The sequence below is a fragment of the Caenorhabditis elegans genome, chromosome IV (genome assembly GCF_000002985.6).
Source record: "Caenorhabditis elegans chromosome IV".
Taxonomy (NCBI): Eukaryota; Metazoa; Nematoda; class Chromadorea; order Rhabditida; family Rhabditidae; genus Caenorhabditis; species Caenorhabditis elegans.
In genome coordinates, this window is record NC_003282.8 from 16,635,587 (window position 1) to 16,661,749 (window position 26,163).

At 38.3% G+C, this 26,163-nt stretch overlaps 3 protein-coding genes and 44 non-coding genes across 47 annotated transcripts; 18 read left to right on the forward strand and 29 right to left on the reverse strand.

The window, feature by feature from the left end:
* The first annotated feature begins 209 nt into the window (after positions 1 to 209).
* 21ur-9678 lies at positions 210 to 230 on the forward strand. The gene has a single exon (NR_067123.1).
* 21ur-12214 lies at positions 213 to 233 on the forward strand. Its single transcript, NR_067124.1, has one exon.
* Positions 234 to 360: 127 nt separating this feature from the next.
* 21ur-7588 lies at positions 361 to 381 on the forward strand. Its single transcript, NR_067125.1, has one exon.
* Positions 382 to 525: 144 nt separating this feature from the next.
* 21ur-3068 lies at positions 526 to 546 on the forward strand. Its single transcript, NR_067126.1, has one exon.
* Positions 530 to 550, forward strand: 21ur-15320. Its single transcript, NR_067127.1, has one exon.
* A 326-nt stretch (positions 551 to 876) lies between these two features.
* On the forward strand, positions 877 to 897 carry 21ur-315. The gene has a single exon (NR_067128.1).
* Positions 898 to 1,330: 433 nt separating this feature from the next.
* 21ur-3413 lies at positions 1,331 to 1,351 on the forward strand. The gene has a single exon (NR_067129.1).
* Positions 1,352 to 4,038: 2,687 nt separating this feature from the next.
* 21ur-14548 lies at positions 4,039 to 4,059 on the forward strand. The gene has a single exon (NR_067130.1).
* Positions 4,060 to 4,329: 270 nt separating this feature from the next.
* 21ur-4768 lies at positions 4,330 to 4,350 on the forward strand. Its single transcript, NR_067131.1, has one exon.
* A 250-nt stretch (positions 4,351 to 4,600) lies between these two features.
* Positions 4,601 to 4,621, forward strand: 21ur-4528. Its single transcript, NR_067132.1, has one exon.
* A 27-nt stretch (positions 4,622 to 4,648) lies between these two features.
* On the reverse strand, positions 4,649 to 4,669 carry 21ur-482. The gene has a single exon (NR_067133.1).
* A 419-nt stretch (positions 4,670 to 5,088) lies between these two features.
* 21ur-700 lies at positions 5,089 to 5,109 on the forward strand. The gene has a single exon (NR_067134.1).
* Positions 5,110 to 5,318: 209 nt separating this feature from the next.
* 21ur-2338 lies at positions 5,319 to 5,339 on the forward strand. Its single transcript, NR_067135.1, has one exon.
* Positions 5,340 to 5,579: 240 nt separating this feature from the next.
* On the forward strand, positions 5,580 to 5,600 carry 21ur-9546. Its single transcript, NR_067136.1, has one exon.
* Positions 5,601 to 5,913: 313 nt separating this feature from the next.
* On the forward strand, positions 5,914 to 5,934 carry 21ur-7905. The gene has a single exon (NR_067137.1).
* Positions 5,935 to 6,055: 121 nt separating this feature from the next.
* 21ur-5779 lies at positions 6,056 to 6,076 on the forward strand. Its single transcript, NR_067138.1, has one exon.
* 21ur-13682 lies at positions 6,057 to 6,077 on the forward strand. The gene has a single exon (NR_067139.1).
* Positions 6,078 to 6,092: 15 nt separating this feature from the next.
* Positions 6,093 to 10,787, reverse strand: Y51H4A.13 (RNase NYN domain-containing protein). The gene is made up of 6 exons (NM_070569.4): positions 10,550 to 10,787; positions 9,174 to 9,506; positions 7,900 to 8,190; positions 7,440 to 7,851; positions 6,560 to 6,727; positions 6,093 to 6,497 (listed from the first exon to the last, which is right to left on the reverse strand). The coding sequence occupies exons 1-6, from the start codon at positions 10,696 to 10,698 to the stop codon at positions 6,207 to 6,209; spliced, it is 1,644 nt and encodes a 547-aa protein (NP_502970.2). The 5' UTR covers positions 10,699 to 10,787; the 3' UTR covers positions 6,093 to 6,206.
* Positions 10,788 to 11,204: 417 nt separating this feature from the next.
* On the reverse strand, positions 11,205 to 20,297 carry set-26 (Histone-lysine N-methyltransferase set-26). The gene is made up of 9 exons (NM_001383260.2): positions 20,142 to 20,297; positions 19,720 to 20,090; positions 19,292 to 19,632; positions 17,491 to 18,397; positions 14,717 to 16,552; positions 13,961 to 14,234; positions 12,634 to 13,427; positions 11,714 to 11,978; positions 11,205 to 11,582 (listed from the first exon to the last, which is right to left on the reverse strand). The coding sequence occupies exons 1-9, from the start codon at positions 20,245 to 20,247 to the stop codon at positions 11,539 to 11,541; spliced, it is 4,938 nt and encodes a 1,645-aa protein (NP_001370101.1). The 5' UTR covers positions 20,248 to 20,297; the 3' UTR covers positions 11,205 to 11,538.
* A 729-nt stretch (positions 20,298 to 21,026) lies between these two features.
* Positions 21,027 to 21,773, forward strand: tsr-2 (Pre-rRNA-processing protein TSR2 homolog). The gene is made up of 2 exons (NM_070571.5): positions 21,027 to 21,360; positions 21,421 to 21,773. The coding sequence occupies exons 1-2, from the start codon at positions 21,033 to 21,035 to the stop codon at positions 21,615 to 21,617; spliced, it is 525 nt and encodes a 174-aa protein (NP_502972.2). The 5' UTR covers positions 21,027 to 21,032; the 3' UTR covers positions 21,618 to 21,773.
* Positions 21,774 to 22,507: 734 nt separating this feature from the next.
* 21ur-1133 lies at positions 22,508 to 22,528 on the forward strand. The gene has a single exon (NR_067140.1).
* Positions 22,529 to 24,138: 1,610 nt separating this feature from the next.
* 21ur-4709 lies at positions 24,139 to 24,159 on the reverse strand. The gene has a single exon (NR_067141.1).
* On the reverse strand, positions 24,144 to 24,164 carry 21ur-14611. The gene has a single exon (NR_067142.1).
* Positions 24,165 to 24,281: 117 nt separating this feature from the next.
* 21ur-1488 lies at positions 24,282 to 24,302 on the reverse strand. The gene has a single exon (NR_067143.1).
* Positions 24,286 to 24,306, reverse strand: 21ur-4556. The gene has a single exon (NR_067144.1).
* A 56-nt stretch (positions 24,307 to 24,362) lies between these two features.
* Positions 24,363 to 24,383, reverse strand: 21ur-4579. Its single transcript, NR_067145.1, has one exon.
* Positions 24,384 to 24,452: 69 nt separating this feature from the next.
* On the reverse strand, positions 24,453 to 24,473 carry 21ur-9202. Its single transcript, NR_067146.1, has one exon.
* On the reverse strand, positions 24,457 to 24,477 carry 21ur-13104. The gene has a single exon (NR_067147.1).
* Positions 24,478 to 24,552: 75 nt separating this feature from the next.
* Positions 24,553 to 24,573, reverse strand: 21ur-596. The gene has a single exon (NR_067148.1).
* On the reverse strand, positions 24,555 to 24,575 carry 21ur-12143. The gene has a single exon (NR_067149.1).
* On the reverse strand, positions 24,557 to 24,577 carry 21ur-15239. Its single transcript, NR_067150.1, has one exon.
* A 207-nt stretch (positions 24,578 to 24,784) lies between these two features.
* 21ur-6907 lies at positions 24,785 to 24,805 on the reverse strand. The gene has a single exon (NR_067151.1).
* A 122-nt stretch (positions 24,806 to 24,927) lies between these two features.
* 21ur-7752 lies at positions 24,928 to 24,948 on the reverse strand. Its single transcript, NR_067152.1, has one exon.
* Positions 24,932 to 24,952, reverse strand: 21ur-11504. The gene has a single exon (NR_067153.1).
* Positions 24,953 to 25,187: 235 nt separating this feature from the next.
* 21ur-5601 lies at positions 25,188 to 25,208 on the reverse strand. The gene has a single exon (NR_067154.1).
* On the reverse strand, positions 25,191 to 25,211 carry 21ur-13626. The gene has a single exon (NR_067155.1).
* Positions 25,212 to 25,283: 72 nt separating this feature from the next.
* 21ur-13633 lies at positions 25,284 to 25,304 on the reverse strand. Its single transcript, NR_067156.1, has one exon.
* On the reverse strand, positions 25,285 to 25,305 carry 21ur-8850. The gene has a single exon (NR_067157.1).
* Positions 25,306 to 25,389: 84 nt separating this feature from the next.
* Positions 25,390 to 25,410, reverse strand: 21ur-129. The gene has a single exon (NR_067158.1).
* On the reverse strand, positions 25,392 to 25,412 carry 21ur-11047. The gene has a single exon (NR_067159.1).
* 21ur-10148 lies at positions 25,394 to 25,414 on the reverse strand. Its single transcript, NR_067160.1, has one exon.
* 21ur-11006 lies at positions 25,395 to 25,415 on the reverse strand. The gene has a single exon (NR_067161.1).
* 21ur-9991 lies at positions 25,397 to 25,417 on the reverse strand. Its single transcript, NR_067162.1, has one exon.
* Positions 25,418 to 25,558: 141 nt separating this feature from the next.
* 21ur-307 lies at positions 25,559 to 25,579 on the reverse strand. Its single transcript, NR_067163.1, has one exon.
* Positions 25,580 to 25,669: 90 nt separating this feature from the next.
* 21ur-2327 lies at positions 25,670 to 25,690 on the reverse strand. The gene has a single exon (NR_067164.1).
* A 94-nt stretch (positions 25,691 to 25,784) lies between these two features.
* On the reverse strand, positions 25,785 to 25,805 carry 21ur-6104. Its single transcript, NR_067165.1, has one exon.
* On the reverse strand, positions 25,786 to 25,806 carry 21ur-13746. Its single transcript, NR_067166.1, has one exon.
* Between the last annotated feature and the right edge of the window lie 357 nt (positions 25,807 to 26,163).

The window sequence follows — 26,163 nt, forward strand, 5'->3', positions numbered from 1 at the left end:
CAAAACTATTAGAGGACCCTTACTAATAGAGGAAATACGGTATTTCAAAACTTTTGCAAGTTTTTGAACAAAATTTAAAATTCCTTTGGTTTTGAATTTTGTGACTTGAGTGCTATGAAACACTTTTTATACTAAAAAACGTTTTTAATTTTGAGTTTTTTTACTGTTTCACATTGTTAATTTTTCTTTTTGAATTTTAAAAGAAACATTATTGTACGTTGCAAAAATTTCTACAATTATGAAACTCTGAAATTAAATTTCACATTAAATTTCAATTTTTCATCAACTTTTCTAATTTGGTGACTAACCTTTTTTGTTTCACTTTCTTGTTATTTTCTTTCATGTTTAAAACATTTGCAATGTTGTTTCATTTATCAAAAACCACTTTAAAACAAAAATCAACAAATTCAAAATTGTTCTGCTTCACAATATTGAACATTCTAATAAAATATTATATGAACTTTAAAATTAAATTTTAACTGTTTCACATTTTTGATTTATTTTTTTAACTAAATTTTCAAAACAGTGCTAGTATTCCTCTGTCTCGACTGTTCAGATTATTTAAAAGAATAGTATTAAATCCAATGAGGAGCACAAGTTATCCAAATTCCAGTTTTATTTCTAAACAATTTTCAGAATTCCACAGTTTTAAGATGCTTTCAGAGCAGGCAAAGCTTGGTTTTCCCATTAGAATTATCAAAATTAAAGTTGAAATTAAAAATAATAATTTAAATAATTGAAATTAGGTACATTGAACTTTGGAAACTGTCAAGAACAATTAATTTCAATTAATTAATTTCAAATTAATTTAATTTCTTTTTGCAAATTTTACTGTTTCAAAGTGCTTTTAAAGTTGACAAAATAATATCTTCCATACTGAACAACTTGAAAGTCATTCATAATGTCATTGCTGCAGCAAAAGACAAAAATAGAAACAATTAAAAAAGTGCAAAATTAAACAAAGCTACATGTGAAATTCCTAATTTATTGGAAATTTCGACAATCCGTTTTTTTTTTAAATTTTGGGGCTTAGGCTTAGGCTCCGGCTTAGGTGGAGCTTGAGAACATAAAAGAGAAAAGGAAAATATCTCAGAAAGTCCTTAAAATATAGAAAAAATATATAAAAAACGAAAAAAAAAATCCGAAAAAACTAAAGATGTTTCCAGTTGTTCAAATGGATGGAAAAATTGAAAAAATCCTGATATGTAATAGTGGTCATTGTAAGTAATACACAATGCGTGTATTACACATCCGAAAAAAAAAATGCCGAACAAATAAAAACTCCACCGTTTCAAGATGCTTTCAAAGCTAATAAAATTTGGTTTTCATATTCTACCATTGATAGGTCATAGGTCACATTAAGAACCAGGAACTGTCAAGAACAATTAATTTCAAGAGTTAAAAAATTTGCAACTTTCACTGTTTCAAAGTGCTTTTAAAGTTGACAAAATAATATCTTCCATACTGTAGAACTTGGATGTGTTCCATATTAAAGAATATTAAGAATTCGACAAAAAAAAACTTTGAACATTCAATATACCACCGTTTCTAGATGCGTTCAAAGGTTTTAAATTTCAAGATTTCAACAAATCTAGTTCCGTCAATATGCAATATGCAAGTAACAACGAAAATTTTAGTATTTACTACAAAAAAGTATTCAAATCGGTGTAAATTTTCAGCAGTTTGCTAAATTTGCTAAAAAATAAAGTTGCAAAATTGAACGAAACAAAGCTTCGAAGAAATTTAATATTTCAAAATTCTACTGTTTCAATCTTATTTAAAGCCTAACAATAATAATTGAAGTTTAATCACATTGAAAATTAGGAACGGTCAAAAACAATTAATTTCAAGAGATAAAAAATTTGGAGCTTTTACTGTTTCAAATTGCATTTAAAGTATACTAAATTGAACTATAAAAAGTCTGTTTCACTTCCAAAGTTATGAAAACTGTAGTAGTAGAACAAAGGAAAATGTTTAAACTCCAACAAAAAACTTTGAAGTTTTACCGTTTCAATATGTACTTAAAACCAACAAATATTGACTAAACTCATTACAGTAACACCGGTCGAAAAATTTTTTTTTCTACATAATTTTTACTGTAATTTGGTTTCAATTATTCGTATTAAAACATTGTAGGGGTCGGGACATGAGACATTTCTTTGGATTTCCTCAAAAGCTCATAGTTTTGAAAATTTTGGCAATTCTCCAAAACTTTGATCGGAAATTATGGGAAATCTAAAAATTTTTGGAAATTTTTTGGAGTGTTTATTATGATAATCTGTCTGTTTTGGTAGGTTGTATGAGTGTATTTTGTCAAAAATCGGTAGTGACACTGACAGTTGTGAAAATTGAATATCTATAATTTGTGAGTGAAAAATGGAAAACTTCTTCTGTGAATTTTTTTCTAATGTGAGATTTTGTTATAGTGAAACCACAGTAGAGAACAAAATACTTCATTATTAAAATAAAAACTTGCTGGAAATTAATAAAGTTGCAAAATTAAACAAAATCTCGAAAAGGGCCAATATTGGCTTGGACAAAAATTTAATATTCTAAAATTCTACCGTTTCAAATTTTATTCAAAAATAACAACGATAATTGCATTTTAATCAATACTTCAAGATTGGGAATGGACAAGAAAAATTCATTTTAAGAGTGAAAAAATTGAAAAACTTTTACTGTGTCAGCATTTATAGTATACTAAATTATATATTCCGTAGTTCATATGTTCATTTATTGAGAAGAAAAAAATATCAATAAATATAATTAGACTCATCCCGCAAGAGAATCGTCTAAGCACAAAACAGAAAAGAAGGAAGTAAATAAAATGGGAGATATGAAGAATAAGAACCGGAAGTTATAAACGGGTAATGGAATTGTCAACGAGATTTTCAAAATGAATAGGAGATAAAAAGGTATCACAATTGTTTGTAATGGCATTCCAAAAAGAAATGGTATCAGAGAAGAAGTTATTGGATGAAGGATTGTGACATATAATTCTCATAGGACGTCTCGAAGAAGTTGATAGTTTAAAGTATGTTTCTTTTTGGGGGAGGAAAGAGGTACCGCAACAAAATTTGTAAAGGAGAATGAGTTTTGACTTTAATCGGCGGTGCCGAATAGAGTGAAGGTTGAGAGATTTGAGACGGTCATTATAGGAAGAGTAGGATATATTGCATTTTTGTAGGACTTTTTGAGAGTACCATCGGAGTGGTTTTTCAAGAAGAGTTGATAGGGAAGAAGAGGGTTTGGGGGAATATACGGCAGAACCGTATTCGATGAGGGGGAGAATGTAGGTCTTGAATAAATTACAACAGAATTCAGGACATAAGGATTTAAATGATTTTAATAATTGCTTGCAACGTAAAAGGGCTAGAAAAACGATCTTCTTAATGTGGGTTTTGAAGGTAAGTTTAGAATCAGTAAGGATTCCCAAATCACGGGCTACATTTGATGGGGATATAGGCAAATTATTGATTTTGTAAACAGTTTTAGGGTTTTTTTTACCGAGATGAAGAAGACAGGTCTTTGAGTGGGCAAGTGGGAGCTTATTATTTTCAGACCAGGCTGTAATGAGATCAATTGTTGTTTGAATGAGGGGAGGGGAATGTGAGTAAACCTTGAGATCATCAGCAAATGCAGAGCAGGAGATGGTTGGGGGCAGGCTCAACAGTAGAGAATTTATGAAAATGAGAAAAAGGAAAGGCCCAGATACACTTCCCTGGGGAACACCAGAGGGGATGGGGTGAATGTTGGGATCAATGTGATTGTTAACTTTTACTGAAAATGTTCGGGACGATAAGAAATCGTGGAACCAATTACAAAACAATGGGTTTATGCCAAAATCGTGGAGCTTATGTAAAAGTAGGGAGTGGTTTACTTGGTCAAAAGCTTTCATGTAGTCGAAAAATAGTTAAATTGAAAAATATCCTGTTTCACTTCCAAAAAATCAGAGAAGCAAAATTTCTAATATTTAACAGAAAACTATTTTTTACCATTTCAAGATTCAAAGTTAAAAACCTAGATTTTAAAATTCAATTAGATAAGAAATGTTGTCACCGTTTTTTTGTTTTAATTTTTATCAGTTTGCTGAAATCCATAAAGTTGCAAAATCATACAAAATCTCGAAGAGGACCAAATTTGATTTCAATATAAACTCAATATTCTAAAGTTTTCAATATGAACTCAATATTCTAAAGTTTTTCAAATGTTAGTCAAAGGTAACAAAGTTAATTGCGTTTTAATCGGCACAAAATATTTCGAGCTATATACTTCAAAATTTTACCGTTTCAATATCTACCTAAAACGAACAACTATCGGATGCATTCAGTGCAGTCATCACCCACTTTTCAAAAATGTTTTAATATTTTTTTGTTTGTCAAAAAGTGACAATTTCTTAGTTTTTGCCACTCATTTACTGTTTTTTAAACGCTTTCAACAAATCTATTTCCGTAAATACTGTATTTTCAACAATAACAAGTAACAGCGTCCTGAAAATTGCAGAATTTACTTCAAAAAAGTAATCCAGATTCCATTTTAAAATTTCGAAATTCTACCGTTTAAAACTTTATTCAAAGCTACCAAAGATATTTGCGTTTCAATAAATGCAGCTTTGGATTTCCTTAAAAGCTCATACTTTTGAAAATTTTGCTGTTAGAGATGTCTACTGACTGGCAGTTGTGAAAATTTGATATCTATAATTTGTGAGTGAAACAGTGAAAACTTCTTCTGTGAATTTTTTTCTAATGTGAGATTTTGTTTTAGTGAAACCACAGTAGAGAACAAAATACTTCATTATTGAAATTGAAGCTTGCTGGAAATTAATAAAGTTAAAAAAATTGAACAAAATCTCGAATAAAATTAAACAAAATCTCGAATAGGGCCAATATTGGCTTGGACAAAAATTTAATATTCTAAAATTCTACCGTTTCAAATTTTATTCAAAAGTAACAACGATAATTGCATTTTAATCAATACTTCAAGATTGGGAATGGACAAGAACAATTCATTTTAAGAGTGAAAAAATTGAAAAAAAAACTTTTACTGTTTCAAGGTGCATTTATAATATTCTAAATTATATCTTCCGTAATACTGTATTTGTAAGCCATGAACACTGATGTTGTAGAACAAATAAAATCTTTATATTTGTTTATTTATCTAGTTGTAATCGTATAATCAAATCAAAGAGAAATACAATATAGAATGTTCTTAATATAAAAAAGATAAAATTTAACTCCAATAAACAAACTTTGAGCTTTGAACTCCAAAATTGTACCATTTCAGGATGCTTTCAAAGCTAACAAACTTAGGTTTTCATATTCAAATTTTCAATATCTCTCAATACTGCAAGTCCAACAAACAGCAAGTTACAGCGAAAATTTTAGTAATTACAACGAAAAAAGTATTAAAATCGTTGTAAATTTTCAACAGTTTTCTAAGTTTGCTGAATTTAAAATTGCAAAATTAAACGAATTTAATCAGTTAGAAGAGAACCAAATTTGCCTTGAACGAAGATTTAAATTTTTTTAATTCTACCGTTTTAAACGTTAGTCAAAGCTAACAAAGTTTATTGCGGTTAATTTTCGCATTTAGCTAGCTCGGAAACAGTCAAAATCAATTAATTTCAAGAGTTGAAAAATTTGCAACTTTTGCTGTTTCAAAATGCATTCAAAGTTGGCAAACATTTCTTTTCCATGCCGCAGCGATTGAAAAAAAATCTGGTTTGGACAAAAATTTACTATTTTAAAATTTTACCGTTTCAAATTTTAGTCAAAGCTAATAAAGCTAATTGCGTTTTAATTGATCCTTCTCATTCGGAAACTGTCAGGAACATTTGATTTCAAGAGTTAAAAAATTTGCAACTTTTACTGTTTCAAATTGCAATTAAAGTATAACAAATTACATCTTCAATAGTGCAGTTTTTGAAAAAAATCTCTTTTTCAGTTCCTGAAAGTCATGGAAACTATAATAGTAAAAAAGTAATAAACCTCTGGAATCCAACAAGTTTCTACCGTTTCAAAATGTACTTAAAGCGAACAAATGTTGGTTTAAGTATTGTGATCATCTGTCAACACTCTCAAACAAAAAGCACCAGTCACTTCATAAAGTTTATCATAAATAATCGATCAAAACCCAATACATTTACATTTCACACATACACAAATAAAATCCAATTATTCTCTACACACAAAAAAAAAGTCAATAATTCAAAACATTAAATCCACGAGTATCGATTCCTTATTTCTCGTCTCCTGTTCACGGCGGCCGCTCATCTCAACAGACGGGATCAATGGTTCATCGGAAAAGTCAATCAAATCCTCAACGAGCTCCGGAGTCGGAGTCGGAGTCGGTGGTTGAGCCCGAATCTCCTCGGCGACACAAGCCCAAACATCCGAAAACTCTCCTCCATCTCCGGCTTCATCACTCTCTTGCATGCATTTTTCGACGAGAAGTGAGAGGGTCAACATCTTTGGGCACTTCTTCATGACACGAATCGACTGAAAAAAAATTAAAAAATTAAAAAACAGGAATTCAGGAGATCCTGATCTACGACACCTACCTTTGCGTATCCAAAAATCTGCGACAATTTGGCGAGCAACTCGTCCTTCTTTCTCTGCTCCGCCTCTTCTTTCACACGTTTTTCAGTCTCACGGCGGGATTCTTCAATGAGTTGAGCGTCGAGCTCACGAGCAATATCCTCGTCGGCTTCTATGGATTGAGTGGAGCTCTGAAATCGTAAAATTTGAGTCAATGCACCATTTCAAGAAATAGCAGCCGACACTTGCAGGGTTCCGCTACGCAGAATGAGCTATCAGCAGAAGTCGGTAGATGTCGGGTGCTGAGAAAGGGATATGTTTTACAGCGCCCGACATCTCACGAGTTCTGGTAGATACCAGGAAATCTAATATATAGCTCAGGGAAGCCGGTAGGCTTGTAGGCCAAGAGACGACATCAGGAAGGCAGGCACTTTGAAAGGCAGGCACACTAAGTCAGCCAGCTTATGCCTGCCTGTGCACCTACGCGCCCAAGCCATACCTAAGTTTGCCTGCCTATCCTAGGCTCTAGGGCCTAGAGGAGCCCTAGGGTCTAGGCTCCCCCCGCCTTCCTTCACTCTTCAGGCCCTGGATATCTACTCGCCTACACCATGCCTACCGACACTTGCAGGGTTCCGGCTCGCAGAATGAGCTATTAGCAGAAGCCAGTAGATGTCGGGTGCTGAGAAAGGGATGTGTTTTACAGCGTCCGACATCTCACGGGTTCTGGGATTCGAGCTGGGAAACCGGTAGGCTTGTTGGCCAGAATCAGGCTGGCACGCAGGCACCCTAGATGTTCCAGCCTATGCCTGAATGTATACCTACGCGCCTACTCCATGCCTACCAGTCTACCTACGTGCCTGAAGTCTGATTGCCTGCCTATGCTAGGCATTCGCCTTCACCTACCTCAGTTCTCTCTCCCGACTGTGTACTAGCAGTCGACTCAACCGAATCCGTAGTCGCCGAGTGCTTCGAAGTCCGACGCTGATGTTGATGCTGCTGCTGATGTCCACCTCCATCCACTCCACCACGACCAACCACCTCAGGCGGTGAGGATCCGTAGCGAATCACAAGACGAGTCGACGATGGATTACGTCTCGGCTGATGGTTGCCGTGGAAGCGTCTTGGCGAAGAATAGCGGCGACGGTGCTGGTGGTGAAGTTGATGGGGATTCGGAATGTGATGGGCTGGATGACCATGAGGTTGGTATGGATCCGGAGGAGCTTGGCCAGAACAATGATCATTGTGGATGTTGGTGTTGGATGGAACAGTGCAAGTTTGGCGATGGAACGGATTCTCCAGTGGTGGAGATGGAGGTCTGAAATTAGAATGTTTAAGGATCCTCGGGATCCTTGTGAACACCTACTCATCAAAGAATCCATCGTTGCCTCCTGCTCCCTCGATCTGCTCGTCGATTCCACCTCCCTGAATCATCTGAACCATGCGCGTCCAGACGACCTTCTCGGGCACCAAAAGAGCCAACTTCTCGAGCCAATGACGTTGGTCGGAGAGCAGAAGCTGATGCTCCGAGCACGATCTCCAATCCGACAAGCCTTGATCACACTGGAGAGTTTGCTCCAGCGATGGACCATTTCTTCCGAGTGGACCGTCAATCGGGAACATGATGTCGTCTCCGTTGAACGTTGGCATCAAGAGTCTGCAAATTTTGAGTTAAAATGGTTGGGCATGTGGCCTAGAAACTTGGAAAACTCGGCCATCAACTTTTTACTGGTCAAATTGGGAAATTATCGATTTTTTCGAAAATTCGAGAAATTATCGATTTTTCAAAAATTCGAGAAATTAACGATTTTTTCGAGAACTCGACAAATTATCGATTTTTCGAAAATTCCAGGAATTATCGATTTTTTCGAAAATTCGAGAAATTATCGATTTTTTTTTTCAAAAATTCGAGAATTTATCGATTTTCTCGAAAATTCTATCAATTATTGATTTGTCGAAAATTCGAGAAATTATCGATTCTTTCGAAAATTCGAAATTATTGATTTTTTCAAAAATTCGAGAAATTATCGATTTTTACGAAAATTCGAGAAATTATCATTCACAGGGTTCTGGCCTTCCTCATTGAATTTTTCGCGCTCCATTGATAATCGCCTGCCGGACAACGCGTGGGAAAGTCGTGTACTCCATACGGACAAGTGCATTTAGTTTTACATCTAAAATCGAGCCGCGACGCGACACGGAACGCGCCGTAAATCTACCCCAGATATGGCCGAGCCAAAATGGCCTAGTTCGGCAAACTCTTCCATTTCAATTCATGAGGAACACGGATTTCTGGCTTCCCTCATAAATTGAAATGAAAGAGTTTTTGCCGAACTAGGCCATTTTGGTTCGGCCATATATGGGAGAGATTTACGGCGCGTTGCGTGTCGCGTCGCGGCTCGGTTTTAGTTGTAAAACTAAATGTATTTGTTCGTGTGAAGTACACGACTTTCCCACGCGTTGTCCGGCAGGCGATTGTCAATGGAGCGCGAGACTACTCAGAAATTCGGTATTTGCTGCGAGACCAATAATCAAGCTTTTCAAAGAAATCGATGGTAATTATCGATTTTTCTAAACAATCAATATTGCGAAACTATCGACTTTCCTCCGCCACGCCTTCAAAAAAAAATCAATAATCACCTCTGCTCAACGACATCGATCAAATGTGATTTATTATCAGTGATTCCCTGCATCTGTGATCTTGCGACAAGGCATCCACCAGTCTCATAGGCCCGATTAACCATAATACGATTGACTTCGGTGTACTTCTCGCTACCGTAACCCAGTGTAAACTCGATCAAATTGAGACGATAAAGCATCATAAGCTCCGAGTATCTCGACGATTTTTCCGCATAATTTTTGAAGCAATACGGAAGAAGAGCGATCGCTTGATGTCCACGACAGATGAAATGCCATAGGGCAATGGTGACACCGCGGACGTTTAGCTTCTTGTCACGGTCGCAATGTGCGTAACTGAAATGGATATGTATATATTGATTTTTGGGAAATTATCGATTTTCTGATATTGCGAAATTATTGATTTTCTGGAAATAATCGATTTTCCAAATATAAAAAATCCATTTTTTATATTGCAAAATTATCGATTTTCTGAATTAAATGTGGCCAGGCTTAGCCAGTTTATCGATTTTCTTGCATATAATCCTTCAAAAAGAAAAATTCAGAGAAAACTGCTTAAAAATCTATAATTCTCTCAATTTTCCAATTACTCGATTATTGCGAAATTATCGATTTTTCCAAAATTCGAGAAATTACCGATTTTCTTAAACGAATTCGGTATCGCGCGACAATTTTATCGAATTTTCAGCAGTTAATCATCGAATTTCGGAGAAAACTGCTCAAAAATCGATAATTCGCACAATTTTTCTATTGCGGAATTATCGATTTTTCCCATTTTTCAGCGACTTTTGCGCTACGTGGCCGCCGCCGAAGTATTGATTTTTATTAAAATTATCGATTTTTCCAGCCGCTGTATTGCGAAATAATCATTTTCTCGAAATATTGCGAAATCATCGATATTTCGTGTATTGCGAAATAATCGATTTTTGTTCGGTATTACGAAATAATCGATATTTCCGATATTGCGAAATTATCGATTTTCACGAAAGGCGATTTTATTGATTTTCAAGCAGCACACTTTAAAAATCGATATTTCCGCTACGTGGCCGCCGCCGCCAAAGTATTGATTTTTACTCAAAATATTGATTTTTCCAGCAGCACCGCTAAAACCTATATTGCGAGATTATCGATCTTTCCGGTATTGCGGAGTTATCGATTTCTGGACGAAATTTGGGCGATTTTATTGCTTTTCAAGCAGCATACTCAAAAAAATCGATATTTCCGCTACGTGGCCGCCGCCGCCAAAGTATTGATTTTTACTCAAAATATCGATTTTTCAGTCGCGCTGCATTGCAATATTGCGAAATAATCGATTTTTCCAATATTGCGAAATTATCGATTTTTCCCATTTTTTAGCGATTTTTCCAGGAAAAACTCACGAGTATCCAACTTCGACGGCATTCATGAAAACCGGTCGAAGCAGTGTCGGCACCGAATTTCCGTGATGATGACGTGGACGGGCGGTGCGTGTCTGTTCATTTGCAACGACTGAAAGGCTGCTTTCCCATCCGAAATTATCGACATTCATTGTTCAATACTGTGTGTATGTGTGTGCAGTAGGCAATTGAGAAAAAGTCAGAAATAATTCAATTTTTCGCAATTTCTCGTAAAATCGATTTTTTGGTGTTTTTTTGTTTTGCCATGTTTTTGCCACGCCTTGAGGCTGTTTTCCTAGTGCTAGCGGGGGGTCACGTTTGAAAATTTAAATTTTTTTTCAAAATTTTAAATTCAGTTTTTATTCCCCAAAAAAATTGAAAAGAAACACTTGGTGAGATTATCATAAAAGCGTAACGCTAGAGATACGGGGGGGGGGGGGGGGGGAATATATCGTAATATGATAATTAATAATAATTCGAGGCCAAAAAAATGAGATACAGAGAGAGAGAAAACACAAAAAAAAACAAATATTTAGGGAAATGCAAATTTTTTTTACTAGAAGAAAAAGTGAAGGATTACTGTGAGCCGTGTGTTGGCGTTGTGGGAGGAGGGGTACTGTTTACTACCAATTCAATAAATTCCGGTCCAGGGGGGGGGGGGGGAATAAAAAGAAAAAAAGAAATGAAAAAAAAGAACAAGTGAAAATAGAGGTTTTTTAGTGGTGATAATAAAGAGAGATCTTTTAAAAATTCCATGAAATCTCCATCTCGTGGATTTTGAAAACGGCAAAAAAAAGGTACCTGACCTATAAAACAATTTGACGAACGAATAACTGGAGAGATTTTTAGAGAAAAAAGGGGAAAATGTGGCAAAAAAAAGAGTTGAAAATCCACAAAAACAAAAATTATGAGAAAGCATTGGGGGCACAAATCGAGATAGAAAGAGATGATATGGGACAATTTTATTCTTCAAGTTTTTCGCAGATTCCTTGCTAATTCCAACGGGTTGAACGGCTTCGTCTCGAGTTTGTTTCAGCTGAAAAAAATTGAGGGTTTTTAAGGAGATTTTTTGGAGCGGGAAAACAGAGATCAAAAATGGGCGTTTCGTTTGAGGCCACGCCTATTTTTCTGTGCCGCATGGAAAAATTGCTTCTTCAAAAAACTCACCACTCGCTGGTGGTGGTGGTGGTGGAGCTGGAGCATCAACTGTCGATCCGAACATTGAAAAAACTCGGTCCTGAAGCGACATACTGTGCTCAGCTGGAGCATCGTCGACACTTTCGCTAGCGGCTCCGCGAGTTCGAGAACGTGTGCTCGGAGATTTGACGACGACGCTTGTGGGTTTTGGAGCACCACCGACGGATGGAGCAATTGTCGTGGTGGGGGCCGTGTTGGATGATGAGGGATGATCGTCGAGTGGGATCGCCGAGAGCTGGAAAAGAAATCTATGAAAAATTCAGAAGGGGCGGGGCGTCGAATTGCAACCTTGCCGCGCGGTTCTCCTTTTTTTTTTAATTTTTTTGGAAAAATTCCAAAAATTTTGGTTTTTTGGTCCTTTTTTTGGCTCTCATGTCGATTTACGCAAAACTACTCAGGATTTTGCACGATTTTCCTCATTTTTACTGCATTTTCCATTTAAATGAGCCTTTTTCAAGTAATTTTGGAGTTTTTCAATGAATTTTTTGGTGGAAAACTTGATAATTACAGAGAAAATCCTAGAAATAAGCAATTTTCAATGGAAAATGCAGTAAAAAATGAGAAAAAAAAACGTGCAGAAACCTGAGTAGTTCACCGTAATTCGACATAAATGCTGAAAACAATTTTTTAATGCCCTCATGTCGATTTATGCAAAACTACTCAGGATTCTGCACGATTTTCCTCATTTTTACTGCATTTTCCATTTAACATAGCCTTTTTCAAGTAATCTTGGGGGTTTTCAACCAAAATCGATGAATTTTTGGTTATTTTAAAAGGAAAATGCAGTAAAAAATGAGGAAAATCGTGCAGAATCCTGCGTAGTTCACCGTAAATCGACATTTTCACATTTCCCAGCTCCAAATCTCCAAAAAAAAAAATTCCGTCCGCACCTCAACATTCACCAAATCCTCGCCTTCCGTACTCGGAATAAATCCACGTCGAGTCACTGCGGGCGGTGTCGAGCACTCGCCAGCTTCACGCTTCTGTGATCTACGACTATTGTACTCGGCAAACGTGATCTTCTTCGGATTCTTCTTCTCCTCGGGCGCCACCGACGACTCTTTCGACGATGATTCAGACGCTTCTCGCTCGATTCCATCAACTTCTTCGGTTTTTTTGAGCGGCGGCTTTTGAGCAGTAGGCTTTGCAGGCGGCTTTTGTGGAGATTTCGGCTTCTTTTCCACTTTTTCTACAGCCTTTTCCACAGCCTTTTCAGACTTCGGCGCTGGGCCAGGCTCGTTGGCCTTCTTGGGCTCCTTCCTGTGCTCCTTCTTCTCCTTTTCCTTCGCCTTCTCCACCGCCTTCTTTTTCGCCTCCCTCTTCGTGAACCGCTCCTTCATCCGATTCTCCTCCTCAATCTGAGCTCGAACTTCCGAGAAATCCGGCGACTGCCCTGCGAGGAGCCCACTTCGTTTTTCCTTCATTATATAATCCGGCAGAATCATCTCCAAAACCGTCGAGTCACGTGCCTGCTCGCGGAGCTCCTTCTCAATGAGCGCGAGCCCGAATGATGTCGGAACAACATTCTTCGAGCGTTTCGCGACAGGAGTCTTCCCAGTAGCGGAGGATTTTCGTTTTCTGGAATCATTGCTGGCGGTGGTGTCTTTCGGTGTGGCCACAGTAGTTGCTCGCACACGTTTCGCCGATGAAGCTGGCTCGGATTTCGGTGGAACGACGCTTCGCACTGAAAAAATTTCGAAAATTAGATGAATTTTCGATTAAAAATCAAAAATTAGATGAATTTTCGAATAAAAATCAAAAATTAGATGAATTTTCGATTAAAAATCAAAAATGGGTGAATTTTCGATTAAAAATCAAAAATTAGATGAATTTTCGATTAAAAATCAAAAATGGGTGAATTTTCGATTAAAAATCAAAAATTAGATGAATTTTCGATTAAAAATCAAAAATGGGTGAATTTTCGATTAAAAATCAAAAATTAGATGAATTTTCGATTAAAAATCAAAAATTAGATGAATTTTCGATTAAAAATCAAAAATTAGATGAATTTTCGATTAAAAATCAAAAATTAGATGAATTTTCGATTAAAAATCAAAAATTAGATGAATTTTCCATTCAAAATCAAAAATTAGCTGAATTTTCGATTAAAAATCAAAAATTAGATGAATTTTCCAATCAAAATCAAAAATTAGCTAAATTTTCGATTAAAAATCAAAAATTAGATGAATTTTTATTAGAAATCGAAAAATTCCTCACTTCTCTTATTTTTCGCCGGAGGCTCCGTAGGCGTCGCAAAGCTTGAAGTGCTCGGCTGAGTTGTTCGGCTCACAGATCGACGTGAAGCCGGTGGTGATGGTGCTGGTGCAGGAATCGAAGCTTCTGGAGCATCTTCTCGAGCCGCGGTGCCGGCGGCTTCCAACACACCAGGAGTCACAGATTTCGAGCGACGTCGTGCTTCTTTACGCTTTCCTTCCTCTTCTTGGCGGCGGAACATCTCTTCGGCTTGCTGGATGCGACGTTCTTCTCGCGCCTGGAAAATTTGAATTTTATTTTTTTGGAAAATTTTAATTTGCATTTGAAATTTGCAAAAAAAAAACAGCGTCATAGCAGATTTTATCGAAAAAAAATCCACAAAAAACCGTGCGGCAGGGTTGCTTCTTTTCGTAGATCTTGTTTTGGTGGATCTTGTTTTTGTAGATCTTGTTTTTGCACAAATCTTGAAAACGTGGTGCCTCGAATTTAAACCTGGAATTCTATGCAACGTGGGAAAAAAAACGTTGGAAAATTTGGAAAAACAGCGCGTCGCACAGAAAAAGAGGCGGGGCGCGTATTTGGCAACCCTGCCGCATGGTTTTTTTTGGATTTTTTTAAAAATAAAATCTTAACTTTAAGTGCTTTTTCTCTATTTTTCGGGAAAAAAATCACAAGTGTTTTTTTTTGCAAAATTTAAATTTTAAATTTCAGAGTGAAAAAATAAAAAAAGAATAAAAACTTTTTTTAAAAAATTTTTACCGTTATCGAATTAGAAGATTCTGGTGCTGCTGCCGCCGAAGCTTCCACCTCCATCTTCTTCCTCTCCTTCGCCTCCTCCCTCTCCTTCGCCTTCTTCTCCTTCTCGGCCGCCTTCTCCGCCTCCAACCTCGCCTTCTCCGCCTCATCCATCTGCTTCGTCTTCGCGGCCCGTTCCCGTCGAACTTCCTCCTCAAGCCTCCGACGCTCCTCATCAGCTCGACGAGCTTCCTCAGCCTCTCGCTTCTTATGATCCATCGCTCGATGTCGTTCGGCCGCGAATCGACGTCTCTCACTTTCGAATGGACACGCCTGGAGCTCCTTCATATGCTCGGCACACTCGAGCTCAACCTCCGATTCTCGCCAATCCGCATCGAATGGAAGTGTGACTTCCGTGTTTCTCGTGATATCCTTCGTCGCGACAATCATAATACCCAGTGTCGCATTCGAGCCGAGCACGTGCTTCAGAACACAATTTGGAACACACGATCTCCGCGTAAACTTCGTATCATTTCCTTTCCGCTTCGTATCGATACAAACCAGCTCCTGCCCGTCGCCCATATCCTCGCCGGCGGTTCCTTTCATCAATCCATCGTACATAAAAATGCAATTTCCACCTCCAGGCTGTCGTTTCACCTCATTCGACATCGAGACGTGTCCATTCACCTCGAGAATCACCTGCCGAATCTGCACAAGATCCGTCGTGACCAGAGCCTCAACGGCTTCCTCCACAAACATTCGACGAGCCTTTTTGTGGAGACGCGACTCGGCGAGCAGCGTGTCCGCACCAGCGGTCTGCTCCATTCCAAACAGCAGAGCCGACGCCTGCTTCGAGTAGTCATTGAGCTGAGCGACACGGGGTTCCGCCGGTTGTTGTTGGAGAGCCATTGGCGCCGATTTTCGCGATGTTGATGGCTGTGACTTCTGCTTCTGCTCCACCGGCTCACTCTTCCTCTTTTGCTTCTTGGCCGCCGCTCGAAGTCGATTCAAAATCCGCTCCTGCTCTCGAGCCGCTTCAGCCTTCGACACGGGAAGCCGCCTCGGCAAGCACATCTCGCATTTGTACTTTGACGTGTTGCTCTTCAGTGTCAGACCCATACAAGCCATATGCTGCCACGTCTTGCATCCCTCACACTCGATCGTATCCCCATCACCATGATCCATACCACAGTGGCATCGCATCGTCCAGCTCTCCTCGGCGGCTTCATCGATTCCCTCGGATTCGGAATCCGAATTCTTCGCGTTTGCTCCATTTCGAGCCGACATTGCGACAGTCTGTGCTCGTGGCGGTAGGGTTCGAGCTCCTCCAGATCTTTGAGGTTGCACTGCAACTGAAGGATGCCTCGTTCCCTTCGGCCTTCCACGTGGACGATGAGCAATCGAATCAGTGTGCTGAAATTGTGATGGTGGTGGTGGTGGAGGCTGTTGCTGAAGTGGCATCGCTCCCATCAGAGCATCATATCTTCCAGAACTATGTCGTTTTCTCTGATCCATCGGCATTTGATGATGATGCTGCTGCTGCTGCTGATGATGCATCTGATAAGTCTGAGCTCGTGCGGCACTTCCACTGACAGTTCTTTGCCGAGCAGCAGCAGAGCTCCCAGATTGTCCGGTAAACTCGTCGGCACTGAATCTCAACAAATCAGCAATCTTCGAGATCGCCTCCTTGTCCTTTGGAGTGTCCGGCTGACGTGGTTTCGATTCGAACACGGATTGAACCATTGCCAGGGTCTCGTCTTGATGATGGGGACGGAGGACAAGTGGTGGTGGTGGTGGTGGCGGAACGTGTGGCGGAGCAGCATCTTGTGGAAGAATGGAGGCACTTGAAGTCGGCTTTTCCTGAAAATTTAAAGATTTAATTTTTTTAAATTTAGTTTTTGAACGTTTTTGAACCTTAAAATAAGCTTAAATAAAAGTATTTTGTAATAAAAATTTGAGAAAAATGGCCTATTCTAGCTAAAATCTCCATTTTCGGCAAGTTTTGCGCTGAATTATCCCATATTTTGGCCTTTAAAACATGAAATAATGAATGAAAGCCAATTTCAGGCCGCAAAACTGGCCAAAATTACAATTTTTAGTTAAATCAGGCCATTTTTCTCGAATATTCACCACGACATGGGTCCTGAAAATTGAAATATTTAATATTTTTGAGCGTATAGACCTTAAAATAGGCTTAAATGAACAAAGTTCCTCATGAAAATTCGAGAAAAATGGCATATTTTCGCTAAAATCTCCAATTTCGGCCTGTTTTGCAGTCCAAAATTGAGATTTTTAGCTAAAATTAGGCCATTTTTTTCGAATTTTCACCACGATATGAGTCCTGAAAATTGAGGTATTTATTATTTTTCTTCAGTTTTGAGCGTATAGACCTTAAAATAAGCTTAAATGAACGAAACTCCGGCCTAATCTAGCTCCTTTTTTGCTAAAATCTCCATTTTCGGTCCAAAATTGACTTTTTTTTTGATTTATCATCCTTTATCCCATATTTGAGCCTTTAAAATATGAAATAAAGGATTATAATTCAAAAAAAGTCAATTTCGGGCCGCTTTTTAGTTAAATCAGGCAATTTTTTTTTTGAGCGTATAGACCTTAAAATAGGTTTAAACGAACAAAATTACTGATGAAAATTCGAGAAAAATGGCCTAATCTAGCTAAAATCTCCATTTTCGGCAAGTTTTTAGTCCAACATTGGAGATTTTTAGCTAAAATTAGGCCACTTTTCTCGAATTTTCACCGCGAAATTCGCTATTTTACGATTATTCTATCAAAAAAATCACCTTATCCGTAGTGAGCCTGGCAAAATGCGCATTCTTCTCCTCCTGAGTCATTCGATGCGGCGGCGTCGGCTTCAGGATTCCTTTTGGAGGATCTTCTGGAGCAGCATCCGGCACATCTTCTGGAGCAGCAGCAGCAGCCGACTCCTCTGGCGGATCCTCTTCTGTCAACTGAGCTGGTAGCTGATCACTAGCCTTCGGAATCGGCGTCGAGTAGGTATCCGTCACCTTAACCTGGAATCTTCTCGGCTCCAGCACTGGCGTCTGATGTTCTTGTGGAACTCGTTCCGAAAGTCGGCGAGTCGGTGAGCGGAGCAAGTCCTCCTGAGCCATAGATGGTCTTGGCGCTCTGCTACTAGAAGCTCCTGGTCTCTGCTGAATCACAATCTTTTCCGCGGATCTTTGAGCTGCAGCAGCCGGAAATTGTGGAGCCGCCCGTTGCCGGTTCATCTGCTGAAGCTCCTGTCGTTGCTCCGGAGTCATTCTGTGAGGAGCCACGTCGACAACTCTGCGCGGTGGAGCAGCTGCTGCTGGAGCAACAGGATGCTCAAACTCTTGGGTATCCATCGGACGAGTAACATGGATCGGACGAGCACGATTATTGTTCGCCGCTCCTCCAATCATTCCAGGTCTAGCTTGTGGTGGAACACGACGCATCGGATTAGCTCCTCCAACTGGCACCGCATTCACGATATGCTGATAAGAGCCGGGTGTTGGAGCCGCCGGAGCCGGGACACGTTGCTGTAAGCTTCCACGTGCTCCAGCTTGATGGTACATCTGCTGTTGTTGCTCTCGAACTCTGTTGATCGCGTTGGCGGCCGGCGAGTTTCGTGGTGGAAGTTGCCCGCGCATTGGTAGACCATTTCCAAAATCGTTCATGACGCGATATTGCGGACCATCTCGGACGACGCTGAAAATTGAGATTTTTAGTGTTTTTAAAAGGCTTTTTCGGGCTTTTAAATGTGGAGTAGCGCCAGTGCGGAAATTGCTTTAAAACACGCCTATGGTACCACAATGACCGAATATCATGATAAAAAATTCAAAGAAATTTTCTAGATTTCAAATGATTTTTTTTGAAAATTGAAAAAATCTCAGTTTTCCCCTAATTCCTATTTGAATTTCCGCCAATTGGATTTGTTCGTTGGAGCGCGCTTGAACGTTTTTAAATTTATTTATTTTAAAATTTTTGTTATTTTCCACCGATTTTTAATGTTTTCCGTGTACTTTTGCTCGAATTTTAGAGAAAAAGCCAAGATAAATGCAAATTTTCGATTAAAAAGCACGCTTACAGGCGTAAAAATGAAAAAGTAACGCTTTTAAACGATTTCGAACCTGAATTAACTAATTGCATTCTAATTTCAGGCGTAAATCAGTGCAATTAATTAATTCAGGCTCGAAGTCGTTTAAAAGCGTTACTTTTCATTTTTACTCCTGTAATCGTGTTTTTTAATCGAAAATTTGCATTTATTTTGACTTTTTCTCTAAAATTCAAGCAAAAATACAACGAAAACTTTAAAAATCGGTGGAAAATAACAAAAAATTTAAAAAATAAATTTAAAAACGTGCAAGCGCGCTCCAACGAACAAATCCAATTGGCGGAAATTCAAATAGGAATTAGGGGAAAACTGAGATTTTTTCAATTCTCAAAAAATCATTTAAAATCTAGAAAATCTTTTTGAATTTTTTTTTATCAAGATATTCGGTCATTTTGACCACATAGGCGTGTTTTAAAGCAATTTTCCCACAGGGTGTAGTCCTTTTTCAGGCCTTTTCGGGCTTTTTCAGACTTCTAAGCCTTCTATACCCTCTCTGCTGCATTCTCGAATCCATTCCACCAATTCCACCATACTCCACTTGATTTCCACCGATCGAGAAAGGCTGCGCAGCAACCATCGGCCGATTTTGAATATTATGGCGCACGGGAAGCTGTTGCTGCTGGGGAGCCACTGACGTTGATGGAAGACCACCGCCCGTCTGCTGGTTTCGTCGGTACTGTGTTCCCGGGGATCCCGGGCCGACGGCGTCTTCGGGCATCCATTGCTTGACAATGTTGCAGTCTTCGTCCAGGCCGGCGATACATGGGAACGGGCCTTCTGTCGGGAGAATGATTCGGTCCGCGGGATCCGGCGGATCGTAGTTGTGGTCCTGAAATATACAGAAAATTAAGTTTTGCATTGCAAATATTGATTTAAAACTGGAAAATAGCCTCTAAAATCGAGATTTTTCCCTTACACTATACGGCAACCAGAAGTTCGCCCTCAAAATCGCCTCTTCCACATCAGTATCATCATCGGAATCGATCCAAACTGTGTCTTCAGTCGGTCGTTCGGCTGCCAACTGTTCTTCTTCTGTCAATGGACGAGAATCTGCTGCTGCTGCTGGTTCACCAAAATTATTCGCTCTCTGCTGTGGAGCAACGTAGTTTGGCGGATTGTAGGCCGCCGGTTGAAAGACTGGAATCTGAGGAATCTGCTGCGGCTCGGGGATTTGCGGTTCTTGGTAGAATTCCTGATTCTCCATTTGATGGTCAACTGGGTAATTGTCCGGAGCCTCGTGTGTCGCTTCAGAAGCTTGTGGATCCTCTGAGACTCCTTGAATGGGCTCTGAAAATTTTTTAAACTTAGATTTCGGGCCATTACACAGCAAAATCCTACCTTGAGCCATAACAATTGGCTCGGCGATCTCAGGTTGTTGTTGCTGTAGTGGTGGTTGCTCGAAGAGCTCCTCGTCGGCTGGAAGCGTATGCTCACCGTCTGCCATTTTTCCTTGTCTAGCGACGACGACTTTCTGGCATGCAATACTTGACGAACCTGAAAATTGACAAAATTAAGGTGAGAACAATCGATAAAATTAGAAAAACTATCGAATACGCCAGGAAAAAAATTAAAAGACATGAAAAACCAAAGAAAACGCAGGGAAAAATATCAAAAATCAATAATTTCCGCATGATTGTGGAGAGATGTTTGAAAAAATCGTAGCATGGTTTTATTACGCGTTTCTTCAGATTTTACCTATTTTTTCTATAAAACTAATCATTTCTAAGGTTTTTACATCAAAAAACTGATCAAAAACCTGTCGGAATATTTTTTTCCAGCCGATTTTTCAAAACATTCAAAACCATTTGAATTCTCTAATTTCTGAGGTTTCTGGTCATCAATAAGCAATTCCAACATGATAATTCCATCAAAAATGCTCAAAATTATTGAAAAACTCGAAAAAAAAGAAGAAAGTGGTGGGAAATTCGATGAGAAACGGTCAAAATTTGAACGTCGAGCCCTGTCGTAAATCGAAATCCAGTGACCGCAACGCAGACACGCCGCGTCGCGGTCGATTCTGGCATGATGCCAAGTCGGTCTCGGCGGGAAATACGCAATTGTCAGCGGTGTGTTTGCGGACTTGCACACCGTAGTCTCGTGGGAAAATTGTGAGATTTTTATTTTTTTTTTGCATAAAATCATTTTTAGAGCATTTTTACAGTATTTTCTTCAAAAAAAAACCTCAGTTTTCTATTTATATTGTGTAAATATTGTGTTTTACAGGTAAATATGAGCATAAATGCCGACGTTCTCCGCAATTTCACGGGAAGAACACTCAAATCTTGGAGCGGTTATCAATTGGCACTGGACAACTCGTGTGGCGGAGATGAGACCCGCGAGAAGGACAAGTGGTTTCTGGAGGTGCTCTGCGAGCAATTGACAACGACACGCGGTCTGAAAGCTGAAGAACTCGAGGAGTGGCTCACAAATATCCTGTATCACGATTTCGACCTGATTTTGGACGACGATTCGAGTTATCAAATCGCATTTTTCCTATTAGAAGGCTTCGGTTATATTAAAAACGAGAATGAGGCCGGGATTCAGCAGCTGCTTTCAAGTAGGATTTTTTTTTATTTTAGCAAATTTTTTTAAAAAATAAATCCTGTTTTTCCTACAGAACTCCCTTCCGACGAAGAATTAGAAAAAGCGAAACGAGAATCAGTGCGCGGACCTGAAAACGACGAAGATGACGAAGAAATGGACATTCCAGAGGACGAAGAGGAATCAGAAGAAGGCCCATCAGAGCCACGTGGTCCCCAGCGACAAGTTGTTGTAGACGATGATGGCTGGACGACAATCACCAAAAGACAATAAACTTTATTGATTTTTTTTTCAAAATATCTGAAAATTCTAAATAATCACGTTATTCTTGTTTTCCTGTTGATTTTACTCATTTTCCGCCTGTTTTTGCTTGTTTTTGCCCTGTTTTCTGTGTTTCTTTGTGCCTTTCTCATAAAAAATCCATAGTTTTTTGCAGCTTTATTTGACGAAAAGCGAGGAATTTTGGAAATTCTCCCAGAAATCTCCTGAAAGCCGATTTTTCAACGCAGATGCAAATTGCCACGTGGAATATTCGGGAAAACTCGGATTTTGGAAAAAAAACCACTAGTTTTTCAGATTTTTCAGGCCCCCAGGCAAGCTAAAACGCCATTTTTCATGGAATTCGACTATTTTGTCTTGTATAACAAAGAAAAATTCGCACGCGCATGCACGAACAAATTTAATTATTTTTCGTGTTTTGTTACCCCGCGGCGGAGGCGGCGGCGGTAAATAACTAGAAAAGATCAGAAATCGCCGAAAGTTCTCACATAGTTCACATTATTATTTTGCAACGAAAATATTTTATAAATATTCATTTTCTTCGAAAAAACCTGCAGGAATTGATAAAAAGCCCGAAAAGTGCGCTGGAATTCTGAAAAAAAAATGATTTTGCTTCAAAAAATCGAAAATTCCCTCCAAAATGAGACGTCTGCTTCTTATTGGTTGAAAAATGGGCGGCGCGAATCGCTGATTGGTCGTATTTTGAATTTTGGTGGGAATTCAAACATTTCAGTCGTTTTCGGTTAATTTTGGGATTTCTGTGAATTTAACATTTTTTTGAACATAAATTAGCGATTTTTGCATAAATCGTAAAAATCTTGAGCATAGAAAAAAAAATTCCCGTTTCATCTACCAATTATAGTTCGGACAGCTTTTTAATTGTATTCTGTGGTTTTCTATGCACGGATTTCTGACTTCCCTCATAAATTAAAATGGAAGAGTTTTTGCCGAATTAGGCCATTTTAGCTCGGCCATATCTGGGGTAGATTTACAGCGCGTTGCGTGTCGCGTCGCGGCTCTATTTTAGTTGTAAAACTAAATGTATTTGTCCGTGTGGAGTACACGACTTTCCCACGCGTTGTTCGGCGGGCGATTGTCAATGGAGCGCGAAAAATTCAATGAGGAAGGCCAGAACCCCGTGCCTGTGTTGAAATTCGGAACAGTGGCCGAAGTTTTCTTTTTCACGGCCACGTAGCAAATGTCATGGTGCATCTGAGCCAATTCACGGAGCTTTTTGTCCCAGAATTGCATTTTTTTTCAAAATTACAGAAAATTATTAAAAAAATAACTTTTTTCGAGCAAAAAACAATTTTTAAAGCCTTTTTTTCTCGGCTAACGATAAATTAAAAAAAAGAAGATTTTTTCTAAATTATATTTGTTTTTCGAAAGTTAAAGTTTTAGAAAATTCCCGTTTTTTCCAATTTTTTCTCATAAACTCCAACAAAATAAAAAAAATTTTTTTTTGCTCTCCTGCAAAACCCCTTACTCCTTATAAATTGTTCTCTGACCGAGCTCTTTTTTTCCTATAGGGAAATAACAAACTAGGAGGAGAAAAACGACATTGAAAACAACATCACGAGCCCGTCCCCCCCCCCCTCCCGCCAAGACGTAACAAACAAGAGCTCTGTGAGCCATAACAAGTAAGGCGAATCGTGAAAAATATAAACAGAGCTCGCGTGGAGAAAAAGAAAATAACTGGAAAAGGACGGGGCAATTCGAGGTATGAGCGCACGCAGGCAGTGAGGCACAGAGAGAGAGAGCACTGGATCAAAATAATATCAAAAAATATGTCACGTGCACGTGTTGAAAATAACAAGTGTCTGGAATTTTATTGTAGCCTGGGAAAGGCTGACTAAATACCTTCCAAGTAGAATAAATATATCTTGCAAAGTGTGAGTACAAACTTTGCACCCTGGGTAATTTTTTTTTCAGCAAGAGTGTAGGCACGGGCTTATGGCCTTTCTCATTGAATTTTTTGCGCTCTATTGACAATCGCCAATTTTTTGTGTCGATTTACGCAAGCCAACGTGGTGGCCGAAAAAAAAGCCGAAAATTGGGAAAGAGCGAGCTTAAGCCTAAAAGCTTTAGTCTAAGTCTGAGCCTAAGCCTATACCTATGTCAAGCCTAAAAGCCTAAGCTAACGCTCGCCACTGACGCCAAACTTAAACCTAAACCTATCCCTAAACCAGAGGGCTTAGGCCTAAACCTGAGCTTCAACCTAAGTTTAAACCTAGGCCTAGACCTAAACATAAGCCGAAACCTAAGCCCAGGCCTAGTAAACCAGGGGCGTGACTAATATCTCCTTATTCTTTTGTTTTTTCTTCTTATTTTCATTAATTCAATCCTTTTTCTGGAATTTGTGTATGTTTTTGTCTGAAACTGCGAGAGAGTGAGAGACGAGAGAGGGTTCAAGTATTGGCCTGCCTCCCCCCCCCCCCGCGCGTGTGTTCTCTGTTTTGGGCGTTTCAGTCATATGCAGCTGTGAGGGGTGTCTCTTAGTGATACCTGTCATTTTTTTAAATTATAGGCTAGTCTTATTAATTTGAAGCAAATTTTGAAAATATAAAATACTATTTAGAAACAGTAAAAATTTGAAATTACTTTCACATGTGTTTCCATTTTTCAAACGGTTAGATATAGAAATTCGTTTTTTTGAACAAATTTTCCAACAGCAGTGTAATTAATTTGAAGCAAATTTTGAAAATATATGATACTATATAGAAACAGTTAAAACTTCGGATTTTCACAGTGGTGATGTTTATTAATATTCCCAAACGAGTTTGAAAATTAAAAACGTGTTGAAACAGTGAACATTTTGTTATTTTTAGAAGCTAGCCGAAAGAATATTTATTAATTTGAAGCAATGTTTCCAAAATATAAAACACTATTTAGAAACGGTGAAAATTTTTCAATAGCTTTCCGAATTTTTTTTCATTACTCTGTGTGATTTAATAAAAATTCCCGAATTCTCGTCTATATTTTCTCATGCCATTGAAACATGAGCGCATTTTTTAAATTTTATTAAAACAAAAAGCCTGCCTTCGGGGCTAAAATTCAGCCGCGTAAATAAATGAATTTAGAATACCAGGTACTGAAGCAGGCAAGCACACCTTTTCAAGTACCTACAGCCTTTGCCTGCATGCATACAAGCCAGTTAGTAGTTTAATTGGTTTGGTCAAGTATCAAAATATGTAAAACGAGTTTCATTTATGAAAACTTGTTGAAACCGTAAAAATTTGAAATTCCTTTCATAAATGTTTTCATTTTTCAAACTATTAGATATAGAAATTTGATGTCTCGAACAAGTTTTACAACAGCAGTGTAATTAATTTGAAGCAAATTTTGAAAATATAGAATACTACATTGAAACAGCTAAAATTTTGGATTTTCACAGTGAACAATGAAGTTTTGCTGCTGTGGGCACAGAACGCCTGTTTGCGTGCCAACCAAGGAAATTGTCAAATTATTTTTACTTTCGAAAAAAAAAATTTCTCGATATTTTTAAATTTTTTTTTGAAACCGAAACTTTCGGGGTCTGAGCATTTTTTTTTAACGGTGAATTCTTTTACCCCGAAGAAGAACTTATTAAAATTGCCAAACGTGTTTGAAAATTAAAAACGTGTTGAAACAGTAAACATTTTGTTATTTTAAGAATTTTATAGTGCATCAAATGAACACTTAATTAATTTGAAGAAAAATTCCAAAATAGAAACTACTGTGTAGAAACAGTGAAAATTTTTCAATAGCTTTCGGATTTATTTTCCAGATAATTTTTTCCGTACGTTTTAATAAAAATTCCGAATTCTCGTCTATATTTTCTGATGACCCTGAAACATGAGCTCATTTTTTGAATTTTATTAAAGCAAAAAGACTGCCTACTGCCTGCCTTTAGGCCCAAAATTCAGCCAATATAGAGGCTGGAAGGCATACCTGTAGTTTAATTGGTCCCGTCAAGTATCAAAATATGTAAAACGAGTTTCATTTATGAAAACTTGCTGAAACCGTAAAAATTTACAATTACTTCCACAAATTGTATATTGTTAAATTCCACACAGAAGCCAGTTCTTATTAATTTGAAGCAAATTTTAAAAATATAGAATGCTATTTAGAAACAGTAAAAAATTTCGAATTTTCACAAAAAATAAAAAACATGATTCTTGTGATTCTTTGCTGCAGAAAAAAACGAAAAATTACTAAACCCCATGTATTTTCTCAGGACCTTGAAACATTAGCTGATTTTTCAAAAACTCAGAAAAAAATCGAGGTTCGAGATGATTCACTTGCCTTTTTCTACGTGTACGTCAGGGCTTCCAGGCAGGCGCAGTTTCAGTGCCTGCCTGAAACCTGCTCGCCTAACGCCGGCCTTTTACCTATTTCATGCGTTTTGGTTTGATTCAATTTTTTTGAAAATCAAATTAAGAAATTAAAAAAAAAAGAGTTTTCATATGTTTCAGCATAAGGTGCAGGTTGAGGCAAGAGGCAGGCGTAGGCCACCTTAAGGTCAGGCAGGCAGACGTTTTGACGCCTACATGGAATTTCT

What these genes read in the sequence shown, in the direction of transcription:
- Y51H4A.13 (NM_070569.4), bottom strand. Translation starts at nt 10,698, where the DNA reads ATGAATGTCGATAATTTCGGATGGGAAAGCAGCCTTTCAGTCGTTGCA. An exon ending in ATCGATGTCGTTGAGCAGAG is followed by an intron (nt 8,191 to 9,173) that starts GTGATTATTGAT and finishes CAAAATTTGCAG; the next exon opens with ACTCTTGATGCCAACGTTCA. An exon ending in AACGATGGATTCTTTGATGA is followed by an intron (nt 7,852 to 7,899) that starts GTAGGTGTTCAC and finishes TTCTAATTTCAG; the next exon opens with ACCTCCATCTCCACCACTGG.
- set-26 (NM_001383260.2), bottom strand. Translation starts at nt 20,247, where the DNA reads ATGGCAGACGGTGAGCATACGCTTCCAGCCGACGAGGAGCTCTTCGAG. An exon ending in AATCTTCTAATTCGATAACG is followed by an intron (nt 14,235 to 14,716) that starts GTAAAAATTTTT and finishes CAAATTTTCCAG; the next exon opens with GCGCGAGAAGAACGTCGCAT. An exon ending in AGGATTTGGTGAATGTTGAG is followed by an intron (nt 11,979 to 12,633) that starts GTGCGGACGGAA and finishes TTTCTTTTCCAG; the next exon opens with CTCTCGGCGATCCCACTCGA.
- tsr-2 (NM_070571.5), top strand. Translation starts at nt 21,033, where the DNA reads ATGAGCATAAATGCCGACGTTCTCCGCAATTTCACGGGAAGAACACTC. An exon ending in GATTCAGCAGCTGCTTTCAA is followed by an intron (nt 21,361 to 21,420) that starts GTAGGATTTTTT and finishes TTTTTCCTACAG; the next exon opens with AACTCCCTTCCGACGAAGAA.